This window comes from Coniosporium apollinis (genome assembly GCF_000281105.1).
Source record: "Coniosporium apollinis CBS 100218 chromosome Unknown supercont1.12, whole genome shotgun sequence".
Lineage (NCBI taxonomy): Eukaryota > Fungi > Ascomycota > Dothideomycetes > Coniosporium > Coniosporium apollinis.
The window spans coordinates 323604-342832 of record NW_006913274.1 but is presented as its reverse complement, the minus strand read 5'-3'; the positions used below and the strand labels follow the sequence as shown (position 1 = coordinate 342832).

The 19229-nt window shown below is 57.1% G+C and overlaps 6 protein-coding genes across 6 annotated transcripts; 5 read left to right on the top strand and 1 right to left on the bottom strand.

Moving 5' to 3' along the window:
* Positions 1 to 102: 102 nt before the first annotated feature.
* W97_03065 (uncharacterized protein) lies at positions 103 to 3632 on the top strand (the record flags this gene model as incomplete). Its single annotated transcript, XM_007780964.1, has 3 exons — positions 103 to 1008; positions 1061 to 1121; positions 2068 to 3632. The coding sequence occupies 3 exons, from the start codon at positions 103 to 105 to the stop codon at positions 3630 to 3632; spliced, it is 2532 nt and encodes an 843-aa protein (XP_007779154.1).
* Positions 3633 to 5322: 1690 nt separating this feature from the next.
* Positions 5323 to 6750, top strand: W97_03064 (uncharacterized protein; the record flags this gene model as incomplete). Its single annotated transcript, XM_007780963.1, has 3 exons — positions 5323 to 5355; positions 5415 to 6033; positions 6095 to 6750. The coding sequence occupies 3 exons, from the start codon at positions 5323 to 5325 to the stop codon at positions 6748 to 6750; spliced, it is 1308 nt and encodes a 435-aa protein (XP_007779153.1).
* A 1315-nt stretch (positions 6751 to 8065) lies between these two features.
* On the top strand, positions 8066 to 11046 carry W97_03063 (uncharacterized protein; the record flags this gene model as incomplete). The annotated part of the gene is made up of 4 exons (XM_007780962.1): positions 8066 to 10010; positions 10064 to 10468; positions 10528 to 10656; positions 10712 to 11046. 4 exons carry the CDS (start codon positions 8066 to 8068, stop codon positions 11044 to 11046), a joined length of 2814 nt encoding a protein of 937 aa, XP_007779152.1.
* Positions 11047 to 12882: 1836 nt separating this feature from the next.
* On the top strand, positions 12883 to 15330 carry W97_03062 (uncharacterized protein; the record flags this gene model as incomplete). The annotated part of the gene is made up of 1 exon (XM_007780961.1): positions 12883 to 15330. One exon carries the CDS (start codon positions 12883 to 12885, stop codon positions 15328 to 15330), a length of 2448 nt encoding a protein of 815 aa, XP_007779151.1.
* Positions 15331 to 15907: 577 nt separating this feature from the next.
* W97_03061 (uncharacterized protein) lies at positions 15908 to 16700 on the top strand (the record flags this gene model as incomplete). The annotated part of the gene is made up of 2 exons (XM_007780960.1): positions 15908 to 16198; positions 16254 to 16700. The coding sequence occupies 2 exons, from the start codon at positions 15908 to 15910 to the stop codon at positions 16698 to 16700; spliced, it is 738 nt and encodes a 245-aa protein (XP_007779150.1).
* A 160-nt stretch (positions 16701 to 16860) lies between these two features.
* Positions 16861 to 18990, bottom strand: W97_03060 (uncharacterized protein; the record flags this gene model as incomplete). Its single annotated transcript, XM_007780959.1, has 1 exon — positions 16861 to 18990. The coding sequence occupies one exon, from the start codon at positions 18988 to 18990 to the stop codon at positions 16861 to 16863; it is 2130 nt and encodes a 709-aa protein (XP_007779149.1).
* Between the last annotated feature and the right edge of the window lie 239 nt (positions 18991 to 19229).

Below are 19229 nucleotides of genomic sequence, written 5' to 3'. Positions count from 1 at the left end.
CCGGGTCGTCTTCAGATGGCCCGCCGATCAGTCTGCGGGGAAAGCTGCGGGAGCTTGAGCGCCAGGGGCACATTGCCAAGCATCACCAAAACCACCACCACCATGGCCACCTCCGAGACCACCCACGACGAATACGTCTGCATCACCCTCATAGGCGCCGGCACGATCGGCCTATCCTTCGCAGCGCTCCACCTCACTCACCTCCGTGACCCATCTCATCTCACCATCTTCGATACTCGCGACAATCTCACGGCTTACGTCCACTCGAATCTCCCCAAATACCTTCCCCCTGAGCAACATGCCTGGGTTGAGCAAATCCAACTGGCGACCTCGCTCCCTGAAGCAGTCGCAAAGGCCACCATAATCCAAGAGCAAGGGCCCGAAAACGCTGCCTTCAAGACAGCCATCTGGGCCGAAATCGAACGACATGCCCCCGAGGATGCCTTACTTTGGAGCAGCACCTCCGGCATCCCTGCCTCGATCCAGTCCCAGAAAATGAGGGACCCGTCGCGTCTGCTGGTCGTGCATCCGTACAACCCGCCTCACATCATGCCGCTGCTTGAAGTCGTCCCTTCGCCAGCGACATCTGAGGCCGTGGTCGAGCGGACGGTAAGCTTCTGGCGAGCGAGAGGCCGCACGCCGGTGGTTGTGAAGAAGGAATGCACGGGATTTGTGGCGAACAGGCTCGCATTTGCTCTACTGCGCGAGAGTATCCATCTGGTTCGTTCCGGCGTTGTTACTGTCGAGGAACTGGACCGTATTGTGGAAACTTCAATGGGACCGCGGTGGGCTGTTGCGGGACCGTTCAAGAGCTACCATGCTGGTGGAGGTGCGGGCGGTTTTGAGGCGTTCATGAAGAACATTGGGGGTACGGTGCAGGCTTGTTGGGATGATCTGGGCGATGTGCGAGTAGGTGAGGGACAGGGGTGGGAGGAGGATGTCTATGCGCAGACGAGGGCGGCGTATGGGGTTGTGGATACCGGATTGAGGGATAAGACTACGAAAAGGGTGCTTGGGGTTGTCGAGGAGGAGAGGTCTAAGGGCTGACGAGGATTAGCAGGTACAACTGCATGGCATCGATGGTGCAAAGCCAATAATAACATATGCTCTTGTCACTGAAGGTAGGTGGCGCTCAACAAGCATGTTACGTGATGCTTGTTACTGGCATGGCTTTGGAAGGCGGAAGCGTTGCATGGAATGACATGGAGTTATGCTCATGTGAGATGGCAAGACCCATGTGATTCATGCCGCCGTCTGGCCCTTATTGTCTCGTTTCCAATGTCTATTCATCAAGAAATAAACAAACTCTAGTCTTTGGAGTCCAGCATCATCAGAATCTGTTCATCGTTTCCCCAAAGTGCCGTCTGTCCTGTGCTGTTCCTATGGCAGGTCAGGAATCAAGCGATGGCTCCCGTACTCAGAGCTTAATCAAGGTTGAAGTGACCACTGTGCGTGCTTTGTCAGATAGCCCTCTATAAGTCATTAAGCTCACTGTTGTCTCCCCCCAGTAGGTAATGACTGTCGCTCGAGCTCTGCTCCATAGTAGTTTAGAGGCGTTGGTTCGATTGTCAACTGTGGAACTAACTTACAAGCCAGGAGAGCTAACATCTAGACCGGGAAAATATCCCCACTACGGCTGGGGGTTTCTCGGAAATGAGTCTTGCTGTTCGTGCTATTCATTAGGTTTCTTTTTGTTCGCTCGAGCTCCTCGCTGTAGCGTCTCGCGGGATGATTCTTTTCTGTCGTGAAGGGGCATTATTGTCACCATCTCGCAAGAAGCGCTAGCGGCACGACGCGTGAAGTCCGCTTCACACGTATTGTTGAGACAGCCGATGAGTCGCGTCACTCTGCCAAGCGAACCCATGAGTGAATTATGGCGTATGCTTCTATCTGCTGTCAAATTTCCCAATCTACCAAAAACTTTGATGTTCCGTCAGTCATCTCTTTGCTTCTACATCGCTTTGGATCATTGCAAAAACATCTTGAGCGCTTCACAAGACAGTTCCTGCTGCCCATATTGGTTGGGTCTTGCTGTTAGAACCTGGTTGATTGTACCACAGCCGACAGACCAGTTCAAAGCCTTCTCAAGCGACACGACTTCCATCACGTCTAACGACGATGACAGCGATGGCGTGCTAGATCTATCCGCAGCGGTCAAGCACGCGTATCTACACCCTTACGTTGAAAGCGACCCTGAGATTGCTTCTACAGCTTCCACCGACTCAGATCCATCTACCAATCTGCGGGATAGGATGCCTTCCGCCTCCAGTACCTACAGTCAGAACAGCACGTTTGACGCCACGATGGCGAGTGAGGCCTTTCCCAGCACCAGTCCCGGTGCTCTCCGCGTCCTTATGATCGGCAAAGGTAGCTGCGAACATGCTCTTGCATGGAAGCTCTCCCAATCACCGCTTGTCTCACAGATCTACATCGTTCCCGGCAACGGCGGCACGGTGAGTGGAGTGGACAAGGTCAGCAACATCACAGATCTTCCAGTGGACGACATTCCGGACTTGGTAGCCCGAGCTCAAGAGCTGGACATTGGTCTTGTGGTGCCTGGCCCGACCGATGCAGTTGTTGCTGGCATCGCAGATCAACTTGAAGAAGCCGGCATCGCGTGGTTTGGACCAGTCCAAGAGGCGGCCATCATTGAAGGGAGCAAGGCTTGGGCGAAGGCCTTTATGAAGCGTCACGACATCCCTACCGCGTGCTACCGCACCTTTGGTCAAAGCTACGTGGAGTACATCGAAGCTACTCGGTTCCTTGAATATCTATTTGATAATAAGGTCAACTTTGTCATCAAGGTATCAGACTTCGCTCCGGGCAGACGTGTCTTTTTCCCCACAGACCTTGTCGAAGCGTCGGCTGTGGCAGGTAAGATCATGCTCGCTGGTCCGCACGGCGAGAACGGGAGAGAGATTATCGTAGAAGAGCTGCAGGAGGGTGTGGAGATCAGTCTGTTGACCTTTTCTGATGGAGTGACGCGCAAGACGCTGCCGGCGGTCCAGGCCCCCAAGCAAGACTTTGGCGGAGATAAATGGCGTAGCGCGAGAGCAATGGGCGGGTGGGCACCTGCTTCTGTTGTGACTGAGGAAGTTATGGAAGACATCGAGGAAAGAATCCTGAAGCCGACCTTCTGTGGGTTCAAAGCCGAAGGAAAGACGTTCGCTGGCGTGTTGCTCACCCGTATCATGCTGACAGAGGAGGGTCCGATATGTCTAGGCTACAACGTCCGCTTCGGCGATCCTGAGACGCAGTCATTTCTGCCACTGTTGAGTGCGGATACCGACCTCATGGAAGTTCTACTTGCCTGTGTGCAGATACGCCTGGATGAAGTGAGCATTCGGACAATAGATGGTTACGTATGCAACGTCGTCGTTGCCGCCAGAGGATATCCTGGAGAGTATGACACTGACAAGCTAGTGAGCTTCACTGCCCGGCCAGAGGGCGCATTGATGTTCCATGCTGGGACACATGTTGCCGATGATGGGACTAGAACCACCGGCGGGCGCGTCGTCAGTGTTGCCGCTACTGGAGAGACGCTTGAAGCCGCCGTCAAGAAGGCCTACAATGGTGTACGCTCTGTCAGCTTCGAGGGTATGAAGTACCGGAAAGATGTCGGCACCGAGTAAGAAGATTGAGTGATACGCTGAGCCGAGTGTGCAGACTCAACTTCCGTCGCTGGATCCCTGAGCATGTCAAGAGCGAATATTCTGGTCCCTGTGGCATGCGAGTCGAAAATCACTCGTAGCTGTCTGGTAGCGAGACATAATTGAAGGGATTTCGGTGCAGCGGGCTTCGAACGTTTTAGTACTCGGTATTTTACGTTTTCGCAATGGTAGTCGTTATTGCCAGCAGAGGGACACGTCTGGGATACTCCTTCATGATGTTCAGCCGCGAGTTGAAACACTTTCATGTCCTGAACATCAACAGTAGGCACAAAAAGATACGCATCTTATGACTTTACGACTACACTTAGTGCCGCAACATAATCAGACTATTGCCGGCACTCTAACGATCAATGTGATCTTACTATAATGGACAATTAAGCATTTCAATTGTATCTTGTAGATTGTATCTCGAGTAATCACTGACTAGAGCACGTTTTCGATAATGAAATGCAGAATACCTTTTAAGAGCCCCGTAGTATTAATATTGAGGTATGCTTCGACAGGTGATCAGCTTAAGGCCCTATCAGCGGATCCTAATGCCTCTTATCACCACTGATGAACTTTCCTGGCCATGCCGTAGGCCGTTTTCCCTGTAATAATGTCCACCGGATGCTTGCAGGTGCTCAACGGAGCACGCCTGTACACGTGGACGGCATTTGTTTCCAGGACACGTGTGGCGCGTGCATAGAGCAAACGTTCTTATCACAAATGCTCTCATCACAAAGATTGTGATCTTTGGACGTCTAAGGTTTCTGTGTCGTGGCGCTAGTTTGGCCTTGAATCTGATGCACCGACATCACGCCGCATAATCACGAAACCACGCTCGGTTTCATCTCAGGACAAGCGAACAGTCACAGTGGATGACGAGCTCACAATGGAATGCCCGAAACAGCGCCGCATAAGCAGCCGTTTGAGATGCCGTGGGGCCATCAGCTCAGGCCTCTCCTGGCTACCTGCATTTTCGTCGCGCCTCTTCAGCCTCCTCAACGAAGAAGAGCCGAGCATTCCAAACCGTCGTGTGGCCGGGCTCACTAGCATGAGCCAGCCCTCACAAGGATTGCTGCGCTTCCACCGCAGAGAACGCGGTCCCTGGGGACTTCAACACCCATTTGTCCCGGGTGGCTTTTTCGCCCCGGCCCCAAATGCAAGGGGGAGGCCGCGCTTCCGTCCTGGCGAACCACCATGGACTGCTGAGGCCGAGAAGGGAGCATGCGGCGGCAAAGCGCAGCAGAACTAGCCGCATCAACTGTGGGCCTATTGCGCGTACAAGACGACCAGCTGGGACTAGAATATCGCTGCCGAGAAATGTCTATTCTCCTAATGCATCTTCGGGGGGAACCACGGTAAGGCTGTGTCGCCGTCACTGCCAGTTCTTCAGCTGTTCAGCGTAATCCGCCTTTCTAGACCTTTAATCCATTCACTTACGGCGTGTCCACTCAAGCGGCCCCATAATCGATGACTTCACAGCCTTGAGGGCCTTGTGCAACTATCGTGATTGACCACATCTTCGTTCTTTGCTTCTCGACCCTCATCTAACGACTGAATGCCAGGCATTCACCTGCTCAGCAAGAGCGTAGCTCGGTTTCTCTTCTCATTTCTCAAGGCTCAACCTTCGAACTCTACGCCGCTTCCGGGAAGAGGTACGGAAAGCATGCCTAGTGCACGCGATGCCAACTGGATAGATGTAAGCCCGAAACGACTACCTACAATCTCTCTGAATGAGCGCTGACGGCGTTGAAATAGGGCCTACGGGGGGTCGCCTCATTCATCGTAGTGACTGGGCATCTTGTAACCGCCTTCGCACCGCACATCCACTCTCCTGCACCGTCGCCCACGGAAAGCCCGGCTCTATTTCAATTACCAATCTTCCGCCTCTGCGCAGCCGGCCGCGGCGCGGTAGCTCTATTCCTCCTAATCACCGGCTATGTCAACGCAATCGGCCCTATAGCAAAGTCTCGGGCAGGGAATGCAGATGCTGCGTTCGCAAGCATAGCCCGAAGTTCGCTGGCTCGCACAGGCAGGCTGGTCCTACCAACAGCTATTGCAACTCTAATCAGCTGGTTTCTGGCGAACATCAACGCATATCATATGACGATGCATGTCGATGCAACGTGGATCCGACAAGGGTGGCATAGGCAAGAGCCTACTGTCTGGGCAGCTATCACGAGCTTGGTACACGCACAGATCTCGACGTGGACAACAGGCTGGAACGAATACGACGGTACACAGTGGTCGCTCATCTACTTTCTCATCGGAAGCATGATCGTTTACATGACCATGGTAGCTACTGTGCTGGTTACGCCAAGAGCTAGAAAGGTTGTATATGCGGTGCTGTTCAGCTACGCCTGGATGTCAGGGCAAGGTGAGCATAGTGCTTTATGAACCTTACGCGACTATAGCACAACGCTAACTTGAAGGACAAGACCTTGCGCAATCAGCGTTGACAAGCATGTGCGTAACCGTGGGCATGTTTGTCGCTGAGTTGCACAACGAGCACGGTATATCCGCAACATCAGTGCTGCCCACGCCTCTCCCTGCGACAATCATCCTTCTGGGCATGTTCTTATGCAGTTATCCGACAGACGCTGTTGAAAATGCACCCTGGTCGAACTTCATGGCGCAGATCATGAAACCGTTGGTGCCCAACGGCGCAGATATCCGCCGCTACTGGGACACGATTGGCGCCTCGCTGATACTTCTCGGTTGCTTCTTCTCCACGAACGCTCGCCGACTGCTCAGCTCATCTGTCTTTAACTTCCTCGGCCGCGTCAGCTTCCCGGTCTACCTCCTACACAACACATTAATCAAGTCTGTTCTCACCTGGATGGTGTATCTACCGAGCGCGATGAACCCGCCGCATAATGAGAAAGGCGAGCAGATGGACCTGCAGCGCGGCTCGACGATTCACATCCTTATTGCAGTTGTCGTTTTCTATTACCTGCTTTACCGCATCGCTTGGTACTGGACGCTCTACATTGACCCGTTGTGCGCTCGTGCGGTCAAGGTCATAACGAGTTGGGCGTATGGCGACCCGGCGGACAACCCGAACCACGCCGAGAAGCCTATCCTTATTACTTAGTTGGGCATTGCGATTGATGTTTTCTGCACATAGATCACGACATGTTCGGCATATACCCGTCTCTAGCATAGCTGTGGCGTTGACACTTAGAGGAAAAGCATCGGTTGAACTGCATACGAAGGGGCCGCTTCGCGACTTCTGGCTTTCGGAGACATGTCGGCCGCGAGCTCTCGAAGGCCGCACCATCGTCGCTGCATAGTTAGGCAGATGTGGCAAGGCACACCAGCTGTCCTACCGAGCTGACGGGCGTCTGCGCTTGCAATACTGAAGCAGCTTACCGTTTCATTATGCGCTAGTGTACATGAGGAGGGTCGGCCTTGTGATAGTGACAGACGCCCAAAGATGACTGGTGCTTCAGCCCGAATCCGGTCTGACAATAGCTGTTTTGCTTTACCCCGTTGTGATAGTCCAGGCAGCCGATACAAGGCTCTGTGTTTGTCGAAGTCGTTGGACGAGGCTGAGGTCCTGGGGGCTAGGGGCTCAGCACGAGGACGTGTTGACCGTCTCTCTTCCTTCACCGCAACGCGACCACGATAGATGGCATGTGCGTCTCGATACATCAGTCCATCTCTTGCTTCCCATCTCGATAAACAGAGGTGAAAGAACTCGAGCCACAAGGGAGGCTCGAGTAAGCGGGCGTCGGCAGCGGCATGGCGCATCGTGTCTGTGTGGTCCACCACGTTCCTCCACCGGACAGCACAAGAACAGACAGCAAGCAAACAAGGCTGCGCTGTTACAGCGCCCGTAGTTGAAGCTCTTTAAGAGCCTCTGCCCTCTTCACCGGACGTCCTGTGTCCAGCGGCAGTAATCTAGCTACATCCCCACCATCCTCGCTCCGGAGGTGCTCCTCAACAGCAGGTGAAGCGAAGCCCGATTACGTCACACCAATCCACGGGGCAGCATCTGCAGTGGTGGAATGGGTCAAACCTGGCGCCGCCTCGTGTCATCAAGAACCTAAAGCCGCCTCGATTTCTACTCTACCTGCGCCTCCTCGTCTTCCCACTCTGCGCATTCCGCTCCATCCTTCAGCCTTGTCCTAGTTGCCGTTGTCCTCAACACATTGCGCAATCGCCGCAACGTCGCTCCGGGACCGCGCTGCCGATTACGTGTGTCAGGTGCCCCTCCTGCCAAACCGAGTCATCTGGCGTCCACCGTCCGCGGTTCAACCAACGCCTTTTCGGAACATCGTCAGACCATAGATCTGAGCCGCCAGGACTGCCTAGGCATTCTTGTCGCAGTAACGCAGTTCTTCTCGCCCTCGGCCATACACTATCTGCGTGCCACTTCACTCGCTTACCAAAGAAGGCCTACCAACATGTCCGTCATCTACAAGGAAAGAGAGCGCGAACGGGACTGGGACTTGGAGTCCACCCGTTCCGGACCCAGAACCTTCACAACGGTCCGACGATACAAAGTCCCCGAAAGATCCTTCGAAGAGGATCGTCGGGAAGAGGAGGTCCGCATCGTGAGGCGTGAACGCGACACTCGCGACTCGCGCGAATACGCCGTTGAGCGCGGTCCACCACCACGAGATGTACGAGAGTACCGCTACGTCGAGCGCGAAGTTGAAAGAGCTCCATCACCGCCGCGCCGCGAAGTCCGAGAGTTCCGCTACGAACGGGAAGTCGACTTGGAGCCGCAGCCTCAGGAAGAGGTGCGCGAATATCGGATCCGGCGCGAAGTCCTACCGCCGGCTCCTGAGCCCATCCGCGAATATCGCGTCGAACGCGAGATCGCACTCGAACCGCCAGAGAATCCCTACCAATTGGAGAAGTACTCAAAGTCCACAGAGTACTACGCCCGGGCGCCCGAGCCGCCCCAACCACCTCAGCCCATCATCATCCGCCAGGAGGCCCCTCAACCGATTATCATCCAAGAAGCTGCACAGCCGCAGCAAATCGTAGTGAGACATGAACAGCCCTCTTATGAGATCATCGAGCGACCCGAGATCCCCCAAGAGCGTCAGATCGCCCGCCGCGAACCGCAGCCACGCCAAGAAGAAGACTACTATTACGAGCGCAGGGTCAGGGAGGCCGACCAGGGCCCGTCATACTACGATGAGCGGGAGTACATGCGCGATCGCTACAACGATAGGCAGGCCTACAGTGACGACGACATGGTGTATATCCGAAGGGAACGTACAGATGGTCGCGATGAAAGCCCCCATACCAAGCGACACCTTGCTGAGGGAGCGCTGGCTGGATTGGGCGCCGCCGCATTGGTCAGACATCACAGAAAGAGACAAGGAGAAGAGGCTGGCTCCGCCGCTAAACAGGCTCTCGGCTACGGCGCTCTGGGTGCAGTAGGCGCAGAGGCGCTCTCCCGCTTGAGAAACAGGTCGCGGTCAAGCTCCCGCGAACGCGAAGGTCGACGCAGACATCGGCATCGGAATCGTAGTCGATCACTATCAAGGTCGAAAGTACTAGCTGGTGTTGGTACTGTGGCCGCTCTTGGTGCTCTGGCATATGCCGCTGGACGTAGGGGCAACCAGAACAAGCCCGACGCTGCGGAGAACGATCGCCGGAGTAGGTCTAGGCGACGCAGGCATTCGGTCTCGGGCGCTAGCCCGGACAGCCGCTCCCGATCGCGCAGCAAGCATCGAGACCCGGAGCACAGGAATCGTCGTGTCGCCCAGGCAGGCCTGGCCAGCGCAGCAGTTGCAGGCCTAGTCGAACGAGCCAGAAGCCGAAGCAAATCCCGTAACCGCCGAGACCAACGCTCGCGCAGCCGAAGCCGCGTTCGTACTGGCGTGCCTATCGCAGCTGCTGGTCTTGGTGGTGCGGCGCTTGCTGGGCTCTATGAGAGACAGCAAGCCAAGAGGGAAGAGCGGCGGGATGAGAGGGAATCGAGGTCCAGGTCGAGGAGTGTTTCGAGGTCGAGGTCTAGGCCCAGGTCGGTAGCACGCTCAGGCCCACGGCGTACCGCGAGTGACACTGCTCTTGTAGAATACGGCGGTGATCCCATCCACATCGACCCAGCCGAGAACGACTATCGACGGCGCCGTCATCGAAGACGAGGCAGTTCGTCCCGTTCGTCGAGCGGCTCGGGCCATCGGCGCCGGCGTCGCTCGAGTCGGAGCCGCAGTGATAGCCGTAGTAAGAGTCGCACTCGGCGAGTTGCCGAGGCGGCCGCGCTTGCTGGTGTCGCAGGTGTGGCTGCCAATCGGGCATCTAAGAGACGCAGGAGTAAGGACAGGGGCAGCCGGGAGAGAGGCAGCAGGGAGAGGGGGAGCAGGGAGAGGAACGATGGGGACAGACAACGTGAGCTCCCCAGCCAAGCCGTAGTCAACCCGCGCTAACCGCGATCTACAAAGGGCGAATGGAAGAGGGCACGTCAGCCAGTGACAACTACGGCACACCTCCACCGCAAGCCGGGTATCCGATACCTCCATATCAAGGTGGACGATACTACCCAGAAACGAACGAGTTCCCTCCTCCGCCTACTATAGCCTCTGAAGATTACGCGATGCATCCGCCAATGAATGGCTACCCACCGAATCCACCGATGAACGGCTATCCACCACCTCCAATGTCCGCCTACGGAGCTGCGCCATATGACCCGTCACAATATCCACCACCCCCTCAACAGATTCCTCCGCCAGGCCGACAGTCGTTCGACTTCGGCCCTCCGCCGCAGGATCCGTACATGGCTGACGCAAGGTATCGTCGCGGGGATGATAATGTGAGTGCGCCGTTTACTTCCGAGCGCTCGGCACCTGGTGGGTCTCGGCTTTGGCCGCTGGATCCTGGATGACTCTGCTGACCACAGGATCTGCAGATGGCTTAGGAAGGCCCCCGACCGTCTCACCCCTTCCGACCGTCTCACCCCCGATTCCATCGCCGCAGCCTGAGAAGACGGTGAAGTTTGCGCTTGATCCTGGGGCTGGTACTGAGCGGCGCGAGAAACGTGACTCGGACGGAGAACGTAACGATAGTAGAAAAAAGAGCGGTGGGGAACGCAGGCGTAGACGGCGCGATGGAGAATCCCGAAGAAATGAGAGACGGCCTGATCCCCCCGATTCGGTTTCCTCTGGCGAGACGGTTGATCTTCCTCCACGATTTGACGAGAGAGGCAGACATATACCCGAGCGAGGGGAAGATCCTATCGCAGACAAAGTTGAGGATTTCCTTAGCAGACTCCTTGGATAGTGCGCGCATAAGAGTGGTAACGAAGAGCTGGACGAAGACACGAAAGCATTTTGGAAAGCATGTCCTTTGCTGCGGTTTGTCTTTCGTTTTTGATGAACACATCGAGTTGGATGTTACGAATGGATCGGGATTGGATGGCAGCGGTTAATTGCAGATACCCCGACCAATAATATGAAAATGCGATTGATGATTTACCCTGTTGATTGATGCGTGTGCATGCGCCTCTGCATGCGCCTCTGCATGGTACCTCCCAGCATAACGAGTCAGATATCTGTCGGGCTACAGGAAACGCAACGTTTGAGGAAAGGGTTTTCCACCAGCGTCACACTGTCGTGGATACTCCAAACCAGTCTGTCAGGAACAACGTCCCGTTTGCTGGTCTCCATGCCGTCAATGCTGGGTATTCGTCTTGGTGCTGATATTCTGATATCCCGCCGTCGTGGTTTCACAGCGTCGATCCGTCGCGCCAAACCCATGCAGAGCGCACGTCCCAGCGGCTCACGGAACTGTTCCCCAGCATGCAGCCATGCAATGGCGAGCCAATCAGCAGCTCTGAATCCCTGACGCTTGGGCGGGCCGCAGAGGCATTTTGGGCTTTTGGGCATTTGGATGCTCGAGTGCCTTCGGGGAAGTTCTGGCAAGGCAACCGTTGACGAACGGGCCAAGGGCTGCTGGCTGTCTAGCTTCACCCTCCATGCGGCATATCCGCTGCTCGAGGAGTCAGAGTCCTTTGGTTCCCTCCCCCATCTCCTCTAAGCTCGTTCTCCCATCTCTCCATATCTGTCCTTGCGCTGCTTGCTTTGCTTTGCTTGCTTTGCCCTCGTGCCGCATCGTCACTATCATTAAGGTGCGTCAATAATAATCCTCTCCATCACGTTTTGACATACCTCGGCGCGCTCTCCCCATCTGTTTACCACCGGCACTGACGCCTGCCCCAGCATCTCCGCCCACCATGGCTTGATGTTGACCGCCAACACCTCGAGGTGGGACGCGCAGCTAGGCGCCCATGGCCGCCTTCGCCCAACCTCCCAGGCCAACCACGCCGTCTGCCACCAGCCGATCGAGTACAGAGCGCCCGACGACGTCTTCGAGGAGACCACACCCGCGCGGCGCCTGCAACTTTCGCGATCTGAGTCACGGCCCCAAGGCGCTCTCTTGCGGATGCAGGCGCTTCTGGTATAATGGAGAGCTGCATCAGGCACGTCAGGGTAGCGGGGCGCACCAGCGACATGATGAGGAGTTTCCGTGGTGCATCTGCGGTCATCATGCTTGCTTCCACGACTTTACTGAGCGGGCGTCGGGTGGTGGTGTTCGCGAGGGCGCTTCCTCGCCGCCTTTGAACGCTATTCTGCACTCGCTGGATGCAGGGAAGCCCATCTACGTTCAGCTTGTGCGGACGGACTGCGATGGACGTCTACGGCCGGTGATCGAAGCTGAGCATGCCAGGAATCGGGGAGACGACAATGTTACAAGCTTCGGTGCGCATTCGACAGATGCAGTGGCAGGCGCTGAAGCGGCGCCAGGCTGCAGTCATGGCAACGGTACCTGCAACACACGGCACCGTCTTCACAAGCATGGAGCTTTAGCCCCAGAAAGGGCGTCGGCTGCGCCCGGTACGATCGAGCGAGACGCACAAAATGACCTCAGCCCCTCTGGACTCCCGCGGGTCCCCTCCTTGTGCCTCCTGAATTCGGATGAGCTTCGTGGTCTTCAGGATACGGGCGGGAACCAAGCGACCCACAGGCAATGCGATAGAGTTGACTTCGGCGCCGCTTCACGAGGTGTATCGCCGACCGGGCTTGGGCTTGTTATGCAGGCAAAAGACGCTGGGCAGATCAGGGCTCGGTATCCCTCTACCTCTCCAACCGTACCAGACGAGAGCCTTCCATCAACGCGCAAGCAATCAAACGCATCGCAGCGACAGTCGTCCAAAGAGAGCTCGGTTGCTGAGTTTCGCCAACGAGCGGACCCAAGCCGGCTTTTCATGCAGCAGGTCCTCGAAGCTCGGCAGATCGTTCCTCCATTGGAAGTCTCATACGCAGTGCCAGCAGGCGCAGAGGAGCTTCTCCAAAGCGCCACAGAGGTGAACACGCCGAGCATCGCAAACACGCCCGATTTACGAGGGCTGGACCAGGCGTTCCAGGAGACCAAGACGCTTACGGATCTGCTCGCTCAGAGAGTTGCGTCTGCACAACCTTATGAGCGCCAGAGCCCCGCTGGAGTAATCGAGGCAGACAAGGCGCTCCAGGACCGAGCACGCACCCTCGCACCGGACAATCGCCTTGCAGAGGATTCGCTCTACGCTGCATTGAGAAGTGTACCGCCAGCTTTGCAGCGGCTGTTACCATACCTCGGCTCGATTCAGAACCTCTTGACGGACAAACCCAGCGTCGCAACAGCACTCAGAAACCTGGCAACCCGAGTAGACCTCCTAGAGAACGCGTCATTTTCGTACGTTCCGGGTGACGAGTTCAACGACAAGCACGACTTCATGGACGGCCGCGTTACTGAGCTAGAAGGCCGCATGGATGATCACGATAAACTGCTTACGACGATCGACGCGGCCCGAAGCGAACGAGGCCATCTATTCTTACGGCGCAAACCACACGTCGCGACAGAAGGTGGTTCATTCGCGTCCAACGGATCCTTTCGCAGTAATGCCTCGTTGCAGTCAGCTACTTCTTCTGCCCTCATAGCAGCTGCCATAGACAGATCTGAGGCGGAAGCGAGGCTCAAGAGTATTGAAGAGCGCCTGAGCAATTTGGAGGCCGTCGCTCCCCCCTCATATACTGATCCATGGGAGATTGAAGTTGTGTTCCTCCCCTGGGGTCGGGATCTGAAGGGTATCTGGTTTTCTCCTGACGACCCGTTAACACATGGCTCGCGCAGCACGACCCAGGAGTCGGAGGAGTGGACGCAAAGTCGGCCGTTCAGAGCTTCTGTCCCACTAGAGCAAGCCGGACACAGCGGCTGGAGCGAGAAGGCCATACAGGACTGGACTGATACTGCTGATGAGTGGCTGTCACCGAGGGCCTGCGGGCCCAACAGTGTCGCATACAAGCGATTACGCAGTCGAGGATTCGTCCGGAACATCACTCTCGCATCGCCAGGTGCACGGCAACTGCAGACAACAATCCTGGCGTCCTTCGGTGATCATCTCAACATTATATCCAGAAGCCCAAAGGACATCGAGGACTCCGAACTGCCCGATGCGGGATCCAATCAGACCACCTATCTTGGCCTTCGAGCACCTTTCATACCTCTGCGCAAAGTCCACAAGTCATCGCGACTACGCTTCCTCACTCCAGCGGAGATGTTGACGCCCGCCGTCTGGACCGCTGAATTTCTGGCCTCAAGCGTGCTTATGCGGGCCGCGCGTGGGCAGAAACGGCTATTTGTCACACATCGAGATGCCTACCTGCAACACAGCGGAGGCGATACTATGGCCTGGAACTGGCAGAAGTTGAGGGAGCAACCTCGCAGGTCTTCAGAGCAGAACGAACACAACATCAATTCTACCCACGTTGGCGAAGGAGACGCCAAGGAGGCTTGCTGGGCGTACCATCCCGGACTGGACCTTCCGCCGAGCGCCAACTCATCCTTCGCATCAAATGCGAGCGTGCACAGTGCCCGCAGCGCCCCGGAGCAGGGCTCGTCCCGATCTTCCAGGAATCTCTCGTTGCACCCTGCAGCCATGACTCTGTCCGCCTCTCAGCCGTCCACGAACACGCCCTACCTCCAGCCGATTACTCCGCTCTCCGAACTGCCACCAAGACGGCCAGCCCAACTGCAACGAACCCGCACGCTCTCCATCCCACCCAGCGACTCGGACGCCTTCGCCACCCTCCCCGCGCACCAGCCAAAGCGGCGCATCCAGTCGCGCGAGCCTTCATTGGCACCGCAATCCTCGACCAACATCGCCTCCCTCTCCAAAACCCGCCACAAGCGCCGCAGGACGCACTCCCCCGCGGTGCTCATCCCGCGCAAAGCCAGCAACGAGGACTCCGCCTACGCCTACGGCTCGCGCTTCACGCCGCGCCGCTCCAAAGAACCGCCCTCCCCGTTCTGCTCGTCGCACCCGGACGTCCGCGTCCCGTCGGACGGCGGGAGCAGGAGCCAGGTCACGGCGCCGCCGAAGAGCGGCGGGACGCCGTTTGCGTATGCGACGCCGCATAGTGGGCCCGTCGCTCCGATGCATTATGTGGACGGCGGCGACACGGAGCCGGACAGCGACAACGATCGTGCGGAGGAGTGGAAAGGCTTTAAGGACGAGGAGGAGGAGGTGGCGCGGGGCCGGCATGGGCGAGTGCGCGGTGAGAGCGGGGAGGAGGCTGGGATGGGGGGAGATGAGCTTGATGAGGATGGGTTTTCGGATGAGGAGGAGGGTGGGGAGAGTGATCTTTATGAAGAGATGGATGAGGACGACGGCTGAGTCGCTTGCATAGGGGATGGGCATTTGGGTATAAAGTTGGGGACACTGCAAATCTGGGCGGACTGGGTTTGGGATCTGGAATGGCATATTGCTGTCTGGGAGCGTGGGCTGTACCATATGTGCAGCGTTTGAGCGGTTTGGACGTGCGAACGTTTTTTTGCCATTTACTACTATCTCGACTCGGTATATTCCCTCTGGCGGAACTAGAGGCGAGCCAGTGTACAGAAGACAAAAGTGCCTACTCTCACATTGAATGTGCGAACCTCCTATCATTCCGTGTCAGCTCACAACGAAGCCATCGAAGGCCTGCCTACTCAGCTCAATGGCCTGGAGTGGTCTACCCGCGCTCTTCACGTCACGTGCATCCGAGCAATGCGCGATGCGTGACATCAGCGCAACCTTGACTGCAGCTTCATGCGCACAGCTCAAGCAGTCAATGGGCGCCCAACATGCCCCTTCCCGACCTGCCTTGCAAACGCAGCTCATCCTCAGAGCCCATGCAATTGAAGTTGGATGACCTCCGCTTCCAGCGCTAGTATCCAATTCCCAACACCGTAATTCATCTACCACCCCGAAAATGGAAGACCCAGGTACCTCGCCTCCATGCGCCTCTCACCCACCCTCCCCTAACCCAACCGCTAACACCGAGAAACTGCCAGTCAAGGAAATCCCGTCGATAATCCACCGCCTGACGCAGAGCCGGCCGTCGGAGCAGCGCGCAACGATCGAGACGTATTTCACGCGCGACGCCTCGTTCACGCACCCGTTTGTGCGGACGGGGAGGTTCGCGAACTCGCGGCTGCTGGTGCGCGCTATTTACCGGTGGTACAAGATCATGAGTCCGCGGATAGAACTGGAGGTGCATTCTGTGGGTGCGTCGTGCCCCCGCCTTGCGCTCCACTCCACGTCTCTCAAGCCGCTAGGGCTTCAGGGGAAACCACCAGCTAAGTGAGCATGTGGCGCGCGCGCGCATAGCCTTCGACGAAGCAAACCTCCGCCTCTACGTCCACCTCTCTCAGATCTTCCGCATCTGGCTCATCCCCTTCTACTCCGCCCCGGTGACCCTCGTGACCGTGCTCCAGCTCGTGCGCGCGAAGGCGGACGGCCGCTACTACATCACCTCCCAAAACGACCTCTACCAGGTCGACCAGTTCGTGCGCTTCTTCTGGCCCGGCGGCGTGCTGGTCGTCTGGGCGTGGCAGATCATGGCGACGCTGTTCTCGGTCCTGGGAGCGCTGCTGCTGGCTCCTGTGACGTGGTTCGAGGAGGTGGTGTATAATCCGGGGGGCGGGTGGCCAAGTCCCGAGGGGGTGAAGGTGGGGAAGGTGAGGATTGAGGGGTTGGTGCAGGGGGCAGAGGTTGAGGATTGAGCGAAGAGAGAGGGAGAGGCCGTTCTGCTGCGTTTGCGGCTTGGAGATTTCTAATATTGGGGATGTCTGATGCGACGGCTCAGAATATTGTCGATAGATGACTATTGTGATGCAAGAGCTACCCTCCTCCTCCTCCTCCTCGAAGAACCTTGTCTCTGGATTACCCCTTCGGTACCCTCGTAAACCTCTCATAAAACTCCAACGTCATCGCCGCCAAGAAGCACGGAATATCCTTCCGCCCCTCGACCCAGAACTCGATGAGTTCCCTGATCTCGCCCGCAAACTCGCTCTTCGGCCCTCCCGACACCTTCATCGTGCCGTTCTCGCCATCAAACACGATGCTGTTCTCGCCCTCCTCCTCGCCCGGATAGAACACACTGGTCACGCGCACCCGCCCGTTCGGCATAAAGTCCATCTTGTAGCCGAGTATGGACGCCACAGCCTCGCGAAACTCGGCGGACTTGGCAGACCAGATCTGCTTGAGGCGCAGCATGCGTTTTTCTTTGGAGGCGACTTCGAGGGCCATGGCGGAGAGCTCGTTGCGGAGGACGGTGAGGGTTGCGGCGGGGACGAGGGGGGTGTCGTCTGGTTGGCCAGAGTGGCGGTTCTCGAGCTGCGAGAGGAGCGCTCTGTTTTCCTCCCGGAGGGCATTGAGCGTGCTCGCCTTGAGTGCCTCGGCGTTGGCGGTGGGGTTGGAGCGGAGTTCGAGGATGCGGGTGCGGGAGGCGGATTTCAGAGATGAGAGCTGGGATTGGAGGGCTGCGAGCTCTTTATCGAGGAGGGCGTTGCGCGTCTGTAGCGCGGAGATGGTGTCTTGAAGCTGGCGGTTCTTGCGGCGTAGCTCGCCCAGCCGCTCGTTAGTATCGGAGTCGGAATCGCGGCGGCGCTTGCTGCCTGTGGTGGTTGGGTCTTGCTGCTGCTTCTTCGCGAGCTCTTCTGTGACGGTGGAGAGCTCGGATTGCAAAGTCTGGACTTCTTTGCGATAGGCGTCGACCATGTCTTCCAACTCCCGGATGCGCGCAGACTTTTGCTCGTCGAAGCTTTCAGGCTTGAACTCGCTCTCTTCGGTGTCGAAGATCTTGAGTTGCTCCCGGAGGTACTCGACTTCCTTGACCGCTAGAGCCCTCTGCCGTTCCAGTCTTGCCCGCACTTTGCTGTCGGCGCCGCCTCCCGTAGAGCGGAGCTTCTCTAGTTCGGCCTGTAGTTTAGCCTTTTCATCCTCCAATGTCTGGATATTGTCGTCTTTGACGCTCAGCTCCGGCTGCAGCGCCCCTAACCGTTCAAGCAATGAAGCGGTCTCTAAACGCTCTTGGATGAAAGCCCTTGCCAATTCCTCAGGGGACTCGAAATGCAGTTCTCCCTCTGCCGATGATTCGGTCTGCAGATATGTGGTCCACGATTTACGCTCGTCTTCGAGAATCTGCCTCTGCAGCTGTGCTTCGCTCAGCTGTTTCCGCAGATCGTCCATCATCCGGACTCTACTCTCCAAGACCCTCTTCTCCTCCTCGACAACTTCTATACTCTTCTGGCTCTTGCGGTACTGCCTAAGCTCCGCAATCTGCTCCCTGTTCGTTGATTCCAGCTTCCTAATGTGCGCCACCTGCTCCGACAGCTGCCTCTTAACAACCGCTAGCGTTTCCGACTCTCCATCCTGCGCCTTAAGCCTCAAGACCTCGCTCTCCAACTGCGCATTCTCCGCTTCCCTCTGCACCAACCTCTGCTGCGTCTCAGCCAGCGCCTCAACCTTCCCCTCTGAATCCTCCTTCATCGCCTCAAAGCTCGCCTGCAACGCCGTATGCCTCGTCTCCAGCTCCTCGACCCTCCTCTTGCTCCCCCTCTCCTGCGCCAGCAGCTCACTCCTCACATCCTCCACCTCCTCCCTCAGCGCTCTATTCTCCTCCTGCAGCGTCCTTCCCCTCCGCTCCAGCTCCAGCCGCTCATTCGCACACCGATCCTGCGTTTCCTGCAGCTCGCGCGCCAGCGCATCGTACTTGGCGACTGCGGCATGGCTGCTAGCTTCCGCGAGCTGCGCGCGTCGGAAGTCCGCCTCGGCTTTTGTTTGCACGTCGCGGAGCTCCTTTTGGTGCTGGAGGGCTGTGAGGTCGCGGTCTTGTTTTAGCGAGTCGAGTTCGTACTGGAGTGTTCGGAGCTGGGCGCGTAGTGGCTCGTTCGAGGCGTCGGAACGGACGGCGGAGGGTGCGCGGAGCGAGTCGCGGAAGGTGGGCGCGGGCGGTGGTGAGGATGCGCCGGTGAGGAAGTCGTAGGTTGGTTGGTTACGCGCGGCCGCCATGAGGTTCGGGAAGGCTGTAGAGGGAGTATGTAAAGACAGTGTATGTTAGTCCTCAGGACATTGCAGTGATGCGCGGTAGACTTTTGCTCATTCGAGATTCGAGGTTCGGTTTGAGATGCGCTTCGGCGAGACGCCGGTTGCGGCACTTTTCACGAACAAGACGCGCTTCACGTGACTTGAACGACCTCCATTACCCTTGCTACGAAGTACTGACTACTTGCGATGACCAGACACGAGAA